Source organism: Gadus chalcogrammus, chromosome 10, assembly GCF_026213295.1.
Source record: "Gadus chalcogrammus isolate NIFS_2021 chromosome 10, NIFS_Gcha_1.0, whole genome shotgun sequence".
NCBI lineage: Eukaryota > Metazoa > Chordata > Actinopteri > Gadiformes > Gadidae > Gadus > Gadus chalcogrammus.
This window is the reverse complement of record NC_079421.1, coordinates 16,640,709-16,654,262: the sequence shown is the minus strand read 5'-3', so window position 1 is coordinate 16,654,262 and position 13,554 is coordinate 16,640,709. Positions and strand designations below refer to the sequence as shown.

At 47.0% G+C, this 13,554-nt stretch overlaps 1 protein-coding gene across 4 annotated transcripts in view; it reads right to left on the bottom strand.

Moving 5' to 3' along the window:
• Positions 1–13,554, bottom strand: part of drp2 (dystrophin related protein 2) — a 127,387-nt gene that overhangs the window by 33,598 nt on the left and 80,235 nt on the right. For all 4 annotated transcript variants that reach the window (XM_056600382.1, XM_056600383.1, XM_056600380.1 and 1 more), the window contains 5 exons: positions 12,843–12,954; positions 11,741–11,897; positions 10,226–10,372; positions 5,443–5,521; positions 480–540 (listed from right to left, as the gene is read on the bottom strand). In XM_056600382.1, coding sequence (XP_056456357.1) covers positions 480–540; positions 5,443–5,521; positions 10,226–10,372; positions 11,741–11,897; positions 12,843–12,954 — 556 coding nt within the window. The remainder of the gene's footprint in view (positions 1–479; positions 541–5,442; positions 5,522–10,225; positions 10,373–11,740; positions 11,898–12,842; positions 12,955–13,554) is intronic.

Genomic DNA, 13,554 nt, shown 5'->3' with positions numbered 1-13,554 from the left:
GAAATAATTTCATACATATTAACAGGTAAGAGAGGCTATAAAAGAGACTTGTACATTTTATAGAACGCAAGTGAATCGTTTTGCGACCCAAAGCGCTCAAAATAAGGTTGGGGATTTTGGTGTCAAAAATTTAATAATTTATATGAAGCCAATGAAAACCTACTGCCCGGCTACACAAGTTTTCCTCCAAAACAAATGTCATTCCATTTTTCTTTTAGGGTCGCCCTATGAACCGAAAATCACGCTGCGTTGCCCCTGGGCTTTGGACTGTGAGATGCAGGGCAAGAGGGGGACATGATCATTCACACACTCACATGGCTTCCCCCCCCCCCCCCCCCCCCGCCCCCCCGACACACACACACACACACACACACACACACACACACACACACACACACACACACACACACACACACACACACACACACACACACACACACACACACACACACGTGAATACATCTGTTGAATCAACTTACTTGATATAATATGGCACTTTGTTCGGAGAGATGGCTCTCTCCCAGGGTACCTGCACAGAACCTGGTCAGACACAGGGAGAGATACCACGTCACCACCGGAACAGAGATAGAAGGGACCCTGTCAAAGCAGAGGGTCTGAAGCAGCGACATAAGCCTAGAGAAGCCAAGCAGTTATTGATCTCATTGCGCTGTATTGGCTTTCCAGGGAGACATAGAGGCTAGTAGTGTGAGGTGTGGTAAAGAACAACAGGGACACATGGATGGAGGAGTTGTTGGCCTGTGGATTGGGTTGGGGGTGGGGATAGCGTGGGTAGACTGCCCCAGGCAGTCTGCCGGCTAGAAAGTCATGTGGGTTATTCAGGGACGAACAAGAACTGACGCAGGCATTTGAGCACGACATGCATTCAGGCAACACACAGACACACACACACACACACACACAAGCAGACAAATACCCACAAGCAGACTAATAAACACAAGCAGACACACACACATACAAACACACAAAAACAGAGAAAAACCCACAAGCAATCGCACACACAAACGCACACATAATTGCTCATCGCTGCTTTTCGATACAACACGTTAGGCTATATACGTGATGGAATACCCGAAGACACAGCATGTTTGACAAAATTAGGCAGATAAAAACCGCTGATCGTAAAAACAAACCATTCCCTCCCATACACAGCTGTTGGCTCGCAGAGGCAGAGAGGGAGTGGATGCAGACATCCCTCTCCCAGACAGCGTGGGGACAGTGGGTGTTAGAGAAGACCCAGTGTGACATTGCTTTGCAAGCCTGACAGCAATGTGGGCGCTACTGATACACACACCAACACACAAACACATACACACAGCCAGACACTGACACTTTACACACACACAAACACCCAGACACGCATACACATGCATATATTCACCCCCCCACACACTCACAAACACATACTGACACTTAACATACACACACACACACACACACACCCAGACAAATACAAACTCTGACACACACACACACACACACACACACACACACACACACACACACTGAGAGATTGATTGAATGCTGATGCTCAATGGAACTGATAATAGTGGGTCTCAGGAGAGCAGAACTTTCATCATTCCACCCAACCGCCAGAGGCAGGGAGAGCCAAGCTAAAGCGATTCGTTAAAAATTGTCTTTGCTAATTATTTGTAAGTTGAAGATTACTAGTTAAACCTAGGATTCTACCCAGTGTAGCGAGCAGCCTTTATGGATGTATGCTGTACCATGCAGGTAGGCCGACAAATACATCTTCAACTTAATTCTTGTGATTAACGCCAACTGCTATACTGCTTTATACAGATATTTGCATCTAACAATGAAGCCATGGGCCTTATTTCATCCATTTAGTTTGTTGTAGTAATTAAAACATGTTTAGCTTGTTTTTCATAATTGATTGATTTTTAACATCGCTCATGCATAAAATATTTTCCCTATCAATCATAAAACATCATAGTATGAATAGCCTAATGAAAATGCCCCTTTCTTCAAGTGGCGTCCATTGGGGAACATGGAGGAACACCTGGAGGAACAGCCCTGGACATTCTGTGGTTTTATAGGACTCATCAAATTAATCTCCCCTCTCCTCCTGTCACCTCTACTTCATCCCTCCCCATTCCTCGGGTCTGCTTGTGACACCTCTCCTCACCTCCACTCTCTCTTATCCTCCTCCTCATCTCCTCCTGTCACCCCAACCTCATCAGTACCCTGTTTCTCAGTCTGCAATACTCTCCTCTCCTCGCCTCCCCTCTATCTTCTCCTCCCACGTGCCATCAACTCATATGACTCCTTCTCCCTCCCTCCCTCCCTCCCTCCCCTCCTCTCACTCTCCAACAGGAAGCCGGGATTGTTCCAGATTGCATCACCGGCCCCCGAACTCTGTCCACAACAGTCTCTCCCCCCGCCAGGATCGTATCCAGGCACCCAAGAGGACGCTTTTGAGGGAGCTCTTTAAATCCTGGCAGGGTAAGACCGCTTTAATCCTGGCAGGGTCAGAGCTCTTACAAGGGCAAGCGGCTCCATCGAGAGGAGTTTGGCTAGAGTGAGGATTACTCCGAGAAGGTACGACTGAGGGCTTCCTTATCTCTCTTTTGTATTGCATCCTTTGAGCAGTAAACACATTGAACCGACCCGCTGGTTTCTGACAGAACGCTCAGAAGTTCCTCCGGCACCTCTTCACCCAGGATGAAGGTGGAAGCTGTGACACTGTGCTTCGTCAAGCAACACACTCGCCCCGCCCAGAACTTTGAGCTCAGAGGGCAGTGTGCACACATGTGTTCCAGGTAACTCCTGACTACAGCTATCGTGCTTTGTATTTGTCTTTGTAAAGCTACGTTGACAAGCATTTCCAGGAGGAGGAGGAACAGCTGGTCGTTGGACATCCGTCCTTCAAGCTCTACTTCTAAGCCAGTGCACAGTGTGTGCTGACCTGTGTTGTGTTGAGTACATTGGTCCACGGTGGGTCCATTGCTGGCTCTGGCTGTGATGCTAGCGCCGCGATGCTAACAGGGGCTTGTTCCTCAGCCTTACGAGCTGGAGGGCCCCAGCGGGCTAGCGCTCTGGTCGCCAGGCAACAGGGATTCGAACACTTCCTCGCACTGCGCAGCCGAGCCATGAACTTTAGTCTGCTGCCTACAGTGCGGCTATAGAATAGACTATGCATACTTCCAGAGGCTGTATGCAACACTCTGCTGACAAACAGCATTTTTGTCTTCCTAGAGAGTGTGAGCACACCAGCTGAAGAGCCCCCACTATAATGGGGCACGCTGGAGGGGAGGGGAGGGATGCTGTAAGCATTCCTCCACTGCCATCTCTGGCTTCCCTCGCGCGAGAGCAGGGTGCCGCAGCTGGACACATCGGGGTCAGTTGTTACACTATGTATGCCACAGAAGCTGATTTATTTTCCTTATCAATGCACCTCAACACATGACTATCATATTCATGTTTCATTTGATCCTTTATGTCTATTAATCATGAGAAATTGATTTGATGGTACGTAAAGTTACAAAAAGGTCGACTCAACGCACCCTTCAGCAAGGGAGGCAGAGTTGTTATTTTATGAAATTAATCAGGCTTCCCTGCAGAAGGATAACAGCAACTGGACCACATATCGTCTCTCTCATCTTGGAAAGAGATTAAGCACCTGTCATATACAACCATAAGTCACTCGACACCGGAAATTCACTGGATTGCTCAGCCTCAATGACACATCTTTGATGAAGACGACCGAGACAACACTATGCGAATAGAGTTGGTGATAGTTTAACGTCCCCTGTTGGTACCATTGTATTCTGAGCGTCTTATTTCACTAGTGCAACATTCGAGAGAGACTGAGTCCCTCTGGGTCAGAAGCAGGAGTCACCTGGAGCTGATGGTACCACCCTACCCTGAATATTCAGGACCAAAGCCCTGAAAAAATATTGATTGAAAATGTTTGGACCTATTTTATCATTCTGATGTTGTGTATGTGTAGGGGCCAAGGGAATGCAAAGTGGACGCATTAAACGCCTAAGTGCCTTGCTGTCCTTGAATAATTAATAGAATAGTATAGTAAAGCAAGCGTCTTTTTTGCAGACTCAGATGAGGTCCATCCTAGAGTTTGGTATAGTAGAGCAGCAACTAGTGTAAATAATGTAAGTAGAATTGCAGCAATGAACAGGCTACACGCCACCTAGGTGACTTTTACTGCGCTCATCCAGACACAGTATGGTGATTTTGGAAGCCCATTTATTGTAGAGCTTGAAGTCAATGATACATTAAGATTAAGATGGTGATCCATGTGGCCATGTTTCAGATCTCCTTTAGCCTGTGTGGTGATGGCTGCTTTAACCTGTTGCACATTGCTTAGTCAATGTGCAACAGAGTCCTAGGATCCAACTAGTCTGATTTCGCCCAGGTGAGGCTGCTTAAACAAGCCATCAACCACCCACTCCACATAATAAGACTGAGGTATTGTTCTCAAAAATCCAGTATAAGTATATAATAGAGGTATTGTACGTATGGTTTATAGTGGCCAAGTCTAGAAGATCCTGATGACCATTGAAAGGAGAAATGTCAATGGTACTAAAGAACAAGATGGTTCATCTCAAATTTTTATCCTTCAATGAATCTCAAACAATCAGACTTTTGTCATGTTCCCCAGCATCAATGGATCATCCTGAATTTAAGGAAAGAATTGTTCTTGTGTGTATATTATGTTGTTTCTTGACACTCCCTATAACTCCCTGAACAGTGGCTCTACAAAAACAATATTAAAGAAATGGGAAAACACATCACAATACCCTATTTTCTACTATTTTCTGCACTTCAAGGTACAATATGCCTCCAAACACAGACACAGACACGCAATGTATCTACAAGGAATTATGCATGAGCCAACACTAATAAACCATTACACATACACAGTTGCTTGCCTCCACAAACAAACCTTAACAAACATATGCACACACACACACACACACACACACACACACACACACACACACACACACACACACACACACACACACACACACACACACACACACACACACACACACACACACACACACAGCATAATTTCTCAATCCTCAACATACACATGAATAAAATCACATGGCTCCTTCATCTTGGTTTCCCCTGGAAGCCCTTTGAAGGGCAGGGACGAAGCAGCAAGATGGAAGAGAGAAGACTTCAGAAGCATGGGGGTTTCACACCAGGAACCAGAACCCCGGCCCACCCACACCCCCGCCTCTCTCCCCATGACCGATGAAGACGCACCATGCCCCCGCCTACAGGTGCCCCTCCTTTGGCCCCGACGGGCAGTAGGAGCCCTCAGCTTCATCCAGTTTCATAAAAAAGACGTTGCCGTGGCAACGGCGTATCCCTGGCGCTACATGCTAGGCCCAGCGTGGTGCGAGGGAAGGAAGAGGAGGGGCTTCTTACTGCAGAGGAAGTGCTGCGATCCCGGGCCAAAGTCTCGGTGGGCGTCCTGAAGCTGCTTCAGCCGCTCCTCTATCGACCCCTGGGAGTAGACACACACACACACACACACACACACACACACACACACACACACACACACACACACACACACACACACACACACCCATGAATTCACGCAAACATACACACACACACACAAACAATTATGTACACACACACACACAAAATATGCACAGGAATAAACCAAAGGGATTCATACAGCTTATATTTCTTTGCAGACACTTAGTTGCATCAGCACACGCGCGCACACAGTCACAGTCACACACACACACACACACACACACACACACACACACACACACACACACACACACACACACACACACACACACACACACACACACACACACACACACACATTAACAGCGACAAACAGCACCTGCTTCTGCTCAAAGAATGGACGATTTCCCTCCACGTTGTATGAAAGGCATTTATAAGGCCTTATTTAAACACTCCATGTAATTCTTATGATGTTAATCTTGTAAGCGTCTTGAAACACACCGCAGGATCAGCGATGAAAGAGGATCGGGGACGCCAGGGGGTTCTCCACCATATGTGTATCAATAAAAATGGAAATCAACTCTCCAAAAGGAATTTTGCAGTTTTGTTGTGTGTTTCTGTCTTTTCTCATCAGTTGCGGTGCTCACCGATGTGTTTTTGGCAGCCCCTAATCCAGCTGTGTTTGCAAGGCATTGGACAGTGGACACGCTACTAAATCATTGTCAAGAAGACACGGAAGAGCCTTCTCTCAAACAAACCACTTTCAAGTGTCGCATAAAGAAAGTTCAGAAACCACAGAACCGCAAAGAGCTTGACAGACAAGTCAAGGGCGGATAACAGTTTGATTTGGAAGGAAGACAGAGTGCATAAAAAAAAAAAGTGTGGTGACTATGGCTGCGGAACTTAAGTAAGTAAATAGGGAACACCGCTCAGGGTGCATACAACATTGCATTCCTAGTCCAAAAATACACAAAAACACAAACAATGCAATCTGGAGCCAGATGCGTCCAAGACAGGAAGCAAAAGGAAAAGAGAGCTTTGTTTAACGTAGCGTGGTGATGTTACTGCAAAATTTTGCAGCACACTGCATTCTGTTGGTCCTACGGGCAATTCAGGGAGACGTGAGAAGACAAACGATTGAATTACCCAAGATTGCAAGAGACAAAAAGAAACTTGGAAGGGATGGAATGACATTTAAAGATATGGGGAAAGTCTGGTCTGTTGGAAGAATAGATGAAGGGAAACGTTTCAAACATTGATGGTGGATGAATGCTAGGGTTGTGTTCAAAACATATAAAAGCCTGCAACGCAGCGCTATTCTGTCCTTCTGGATGTGTGGACTAGTAGTCTATAAGGCCACTGCCTTTGAGTCTGAGCGCTGTAAGATTAGCCTGTAGGGGCTATGCCAGGCCTATTCATATGGCAGCCCGCGAGCCACATCCGGCCCAGAAGCACCTTCCGAGTGGCCCAGCCCGTGGTCCCGCAGAAAGCGCATAGAAAAGTAAAAGAAAAATAAATAAATAATGCGGAGACACCACATTGATAAACACCCGACTTTCCGCTCAAGCTTTCCCGAGGGATCTCAGGAGAGGGCTGCAAAGATGCAGAGTTTGCTGGCATCTTACACCCGGAGCTGTGCTACTATGATGCGGACATGCATGGCCCAAGAGAGAGCTACAGCTGCTTCCCTTCGTGTGTCATGGATCTTGGCAAAAAAAAGAAAAGGCCATTTACAGACTCTGAAACCGTGAAAGAGTGCATTCTGGCTGTCGTGAATGAGGTTATAAAGTACGACAAAGTAAAAACAAGCGTGACCGCTGCCATTAAAAACGTACCCGTGTCAGACACCTAAAATATTCGCAGGGTTCAACTTCTTGCTACCGATGTGTTCGAAACGCTTTTAGAAGACCTGAAGAAAGCTAATGTCATGTCTATAGCAGAAGATGAGTCCACAGATAAGACGGATACCGCCCAACTGTGCATATATGTCCGTTTTTATTTTGACGGCAAATGCTTCAGAGAAGAACTGCTCAGCTTACTGCCGTTAAAAGGACACGCTACGAGCGAGGTACTCTGAGAAGATTCCATCCATGATGGGAAAAGTTAATGGTTTGGCTGCACGTTGGTCCGCTGTTGCACCTCAAATGATATCCCTACACCGCATTGTGCATCAGACGGTCAGCGGAGAGCTCAAGTCGACAATGGACAGCGTGATGGCCACAATTAATTGTATCCCCTCCGCATCAAAACTCCAACACCGCTTAATCCGCATGCTGCTGTCAGAAATGTCTGCTGAGCAACGTGACCTGCTTTTGCACAACGACGTCAGGTGGCTTTCCAAAGGCAAAGCGGTCAAGCGTCTCTGTGATCTAAGACAGGAAATCACAGCCTTCCTACGCAGCAGCAAGCATAAGACAACACTGTCATTGAACTGGTGGAACAGATGCGCGCATTCCAAGTCAAACTGGATCTTTTCGGGACTGACTTGAGCACAGGCCGAATTTTGCATTTTTTCCGACGCTCTACAAAAGCATCTTATCCCCGGCACGCATTACCGCTGTAATGACAGATTTCGTTGCGAGGTTAAAAGAAAACTTGGTCGGTCGATTGGATGGACTTGCTTTGCCAACAGAGGAGATGTGCTTTGCCAGAGACCCGTTCACTGTCGTAATAGAAGGGGCTTTATCCGCCAAAGCAAATGAGTTGGCTGCTCCCATTGACATGGGGAAATTCATTCTCGAACTTGTTGACATGCGATCATCCTTAACCACGGCACAGGAGCTGCGCACCAACGGGCCTGCCAGGTTTTGGACCAATGTCAGACCACATCAGTTCCCTAACGTCAAGAGAGCAGCAGTTCTCGTGCTAAGTATGTTTGGCTCAACATACACATGGGAATCAAGCGTCACACACATGAACTCAATTAAAAGCAGCTCTCGTTGCTCACTGTCTGACAGTACACTTCATGAATGCCTTCGAATTGCATTGACATCTTATGAGCCCAGAATCACTGCTGTCATTCAGAAAAAAAGATGTCACTTCTCCCAGTGAGAACTCAGCAGTGAAACTGTTGCATACATAGCAACAAAAGGATGTGTTACTAAGTGAGTAACAAAGTATTCATGTTTGTTAAGCTACTTAGTTATTTCTTGTTTTGGGTTTGTTTACTAAGCTTTAATATGCCTGGTTCTGTTTTTTTTCATGCACTTTTGCATATTGATCCCAGGGGGGATATGCTTGTTTTAATATGTGACCCAAATGTTTATTTTATTTATTTAAATAAGGAAACCTCTGATAAATGTGCACTATTTTGTTTTCAATGCACCTTTTGCATTGCTTATTGGTCAGATATGACATATATTTATTTTATTTTGTTTCAAAAAGGAAACTGGCTATTGATAGGCCTAATATTGTGCACTATTTAGTTTGAAGAGTTTTGCCTAGGTCAGATTTACCAAAGATGTATTCATGTACTTTTTCAGATAAAACGTTTGTGTTTTTCAATACATTAATCTGTGTTGGTCCAAAATGTGTCATTACTTGCTGCTGAAAATGTCTGGCCCAACTGAATTTCTTGTTTTGAAAATCTGGCCCAACTGAATTTGTAATTGAATAGCCCTGGTCTATGCTAAGGCCAAAAATGAAGAAATACAAAGGAAAGAAAAGAGAGGCGGTAGAAACAGAGGCAGCGATGAGAGTCAGAGGTTAAGGAAAAGTAAGAAATGCATAGCGAAGGGAAGGAAGACAAAGAGAGAGCAATAGCTAGCTAGAATAGGAGAATGCGATAGTAGAAAAAGCACAGAGGCCGGCGAGGGGGAAGCCGTGTGAAGATGTACTGGTGAAGGTTATCTGGCGGTAACAGGGTGTTATCAAGAGCGCAGGCTGAAAAAGGATTCCCGGACAATTTAAAACCCCCGAAAGGAAAAGGCTACAAAGTCCCTTACAACCACCGATTATGATTCCCTTTTATGGAAGGAAAAAACACATTCAAGACGTTAGAGCACACCTGCGCCCCCACTACAAAGTGCGTTTGAGATAAACTAAAATCTAGATCCTTCATGCCCCCCAAATTGAAGCCGAGTGGTCCTCAGCCGGTCCTAGCAGACCATGGCCTCACTGAAGGCCAACTGAGCCAACATTGAGCACAAAGGAGAAAGTTGAACGTGTGTTGACGCGTGCAGACACTGCTCTCAAGGCAAGTTGCCTGTCTATTCCGCCAGGAGACGAAAGAGGTTTCCTTTGGCTGCGTCGGGTCCAGACGGAGGAAGCAACAGAGAGACAGAGAGAGAGGGATAGAGAGAGGGAGAGGGGGGACAAGAAAGAGAGAGCGATCGTAACCAAGAGAGATGACAGACATTAAAAGGGATGAAAACAAACTTTGCAGTTTGGCTAATGGCTAATTTGAGCGCACAATAAACTCGCATCCTCTCTCTAACCACTGCCTGTAATGATCTACATATCCTCTACATATCCTCTACATGTATATGTATATATATATATATATATATAAAATAAAAAGCACTGACATGGCAGTGACCATGGCGGTGACCATGACTATAAACTGGACATCCCTGGACCATCAAAGCGCTCATCATTCGGTGCGACTCCTCTCCCAGTGCACCAGTCGCCATTTATCCAACAACAAGTACAGTACGTACACACGCGCCACCGCCCAACCACTCTCCACCCCCTCCTGGGGGAAGGCCGTGCACCAGGGCGGTACCTGAAGGAGCTTCCAGCGGCTGTTGAGGTGCTCCAAGGCGCGGGCGTTGTCCACGGACAGGTGGACGTCCGAGACGGCCAGCTGGTGAGCCAGGTCGTTGACGTGCTTCATCCCCTCCTTCACCTGGCTCAGCTCCTCCTTGAACAACTGTGGGTGCGTTGGTGTGTGTGCGTGTGTGTGTGTGTGTGTGTGTGTGTGTGTGTGTGTGTGTGTGTGTGTGTGTGTGTGTGTGTGTGTGTGTGTGTGTGTGTGTGTGTGTGTGTGGGAAAAAGAGAAGGATGGAGAGAGGAAGAAAGACATGTAAATATAGTCTGTTTTGGGGATTTTTTTTCACAGGGCTCGTTAAAAACATAATTCACGCTTTTGTCTTGATCCAAGGACGTGCTTCAGCAATGAGCTTAGTGCCAGCTTAGCGTTTCCTTATCGGTGTGCATTGAATACTGTTATACATATCTTGTTGTGCTGTGTGCGTGCCATGTTATCCTCAATGTTTTGAGCGGATGTGTGCGTGTGTACATAAGTACATAAGTGTGTGCATGGTGCTCCTTTGGTTTGTGTTTTTCCTGTGCGTTTGTTTATGTGCGTGCACAGTCCCGGAGGCCTTTTCACTGAACATGGGCTGGCTGTGACAGCAGACTAAACAGTGACATGATGGTTGTCAAGTGTCCTCACTTTCAATGAACGGCTCTGCTGTAATTACAGCAGGCCTCTCGGGCACCGTGACTAAGCAGTGGTACACACACACCACCACTCCACCATGAATAAACCAATGAACCCGCCTGCTTGTTCAACAACACCGCATCAAACCAGTTGCGGCCCATCGCTACGCGTCCACGACTGTCAAGTACGAAATTTTCGTTCACCTTCTTCTGTCACAAAACACTGAGATTACTCCTCCGGCATGGGGCAGGAGGTGGGTGGATCCAGCTCACACCTCACGCCATCATTACAGCTGTGACTGTGTCACGCCAACGAGTCGGCCCCACAGAGAAGAACAAAGCGGGACTCTTTTCGTTTGATTCAGATTTTTTTGATGTTCGGGATCAAAAACTCAGAGGATCAATGTGATGTTCTCTCTGGCAGGAAAGCCGATGTTCTTATTTTTTTTAGTTTGCTGGCCTCTCTCAGCTACAAGGGGATCTTTTCGGGTGCGTGTTGGCACCTCAAAGGTTGTCTCCTCACGAGACGCCGGTAAAGTACTACAACGGTGTCTTTGACTAAAACGATCCAAACATTGCGGCATTGTGTTCTTAAAAAAAAAAAAAATTAAATCATTAAACAGCTTATCTGAGAATACGAGTCTCTAGATTTTGAATCATACATGTGAGCACTACAAGTTATAATTAAATAATAATAAAAGAAAATATAAAATAAAGATTATTTTGAAATACTTTTTTTTTTTTTTGGTAAATACATACTAGTATTGAATCAATGAATAAATAAATAAACACAACCGTTTAAAAAAGGCCTCTCTCTGTCCATACGGTGATGCAGTGCCCATGCCGGGTGCCTTACCTTGGTGGCGTCGATGTGGTCCTGCAGAGCGTCGATGAACAGGTCCCCCACGGGCTCCCAGGCGTCCCGGACCCCCTCCGCCTGTTCCAGGGCCACGTCCAGCTCCTCCATGGCGGCCTGGGTCTGCAGCAGACGCTCCAACGTCCTCTCCATGTGCCTGAATGGGGGATGGCAAAGGTCAGTCCGAACTAATCCCCTTTCAGACGGTGGGTGGTTACCAGCTAACTATTTATGGGCTATTTTGCATTTAATTGACACTGACCTTGTTTATTGCTGTGCTTGTGATACATAAAGAGAGTGTGTGAGAGTGTGTGGGGGTGAATTTTTACTTTCTATCATCTAGTCATCTATCTAGTCAGTGATATATGTTTAGGAACAGGTAGGGGTAAGGCTGTGAAGGTACTGGGATTGAACCCGGTATCTTTTGGCTGAAGAAGAAATCTTAATTCGATCACCGTTTTCCGTTCTGGAGAGTATGTTTTGTATATTCAGTATGTAGACATGTGTAACGCTATCATACGTTAATGCCAAATAGTGGTGTACTCTCTTAGGGTTTGCCTACCCAGGGAACGCAGATGAAATGTAGCGATCTAACTCTGGCCCAACTACTGTGTTAAATAAAGGAAAGCTACCAATTAAATAAAGGAATGAACTACCATAAACATTCATTATTAGCTGGGCGGAATGTGTTGGGGTGAACATGGGGCAAAGTGGCCTCATTGTCTGATCAGTTAAAAGCAATTCATCAATATTGTTTTTGTGCAGATGCATGGAGAAAAAGCTACACCCTTTATCTTTGGAGGTCACTTGTATTCTGTACTGTACACAATGAAATTGCCAGTGCCAAAGCATACTGGATAAACTATGCATGAGTTCAAACCCTGGTAGAGACCTGTTCGAGTTTATCTCCAAACCCCATGTTTTCGCCTTGTTTTGTTATTTCCTGCGAACAATTTTCACAATTCCTATTAATCCCCCTGGTGCCCCCGACAACCAGAAGAGAAAAATGAAGACGATAAAATTCTCTTAAAAAGAAAATCGCTTGAAACTTTTAACCATCTCCTCAGGAAGGGGATTGAGTGTGGGATGGGCAGGGCCTGACCTGTGGCGGTCCACGCAGCGCGCTGTCAGCTTCTCCCACAGGTCGCTGGTCACGCTGGCTTGCTTCCATACCGAGCGGCTGACGTTCAGCACCCGTCGTCGTGGCGACAGCTCTGGGAGGACAAAGCAGGGAGGAGGGGTCAGAAGACTGGCGAGCGGGAGTAGGAGAGATGGAGACTAGGGACGAGGTTAATGAGGAGGGAAGGAAGGAAGGGAGGGAGGGAGGGAGGGAGGGAGGGAGGGAGGAAGGGAGGGAGGGAGGAAGGGAGGGAGGGAGACTAGGGATGAGGTTAATGAGGAGGGAAGGAAGGAAGGGAGGGAGGGAGGGAGGGAGGGAGGGAGGGAGGGAGGGAGGGAGGGAGGGAGGGAGGAAGGGAGGGAGGGAGGAAGGGAGGAGGGAGGGAGGGAGGGAGGGAGGAAGGGAGGGAGGAGGGAAGGAGGGAGGGAGGGAGGGAGGGAGGGAGGGAGGGAGGGACGGAGGGAGGGAGGGAGGGACGGAGGGAGGGAGGGAGGGACGGAGGGAGGGAGGGAGGGAGACTAGGGATGAGTTTAATGAGGAGGGAAGGGAGGAAGGGAGGGAGGGAGGGAGAGAGGGAGGGAGGGAGGGAGGGAAGGAGGGAAGGGAGGGAGGGAGGAAGGGAGGGAGGGAGGGAGGGAGGGAGGGAGGGAGGAAGGGATGGAAGGAGGGAAGGGAGGGAGGGAGGGAGGAGGAA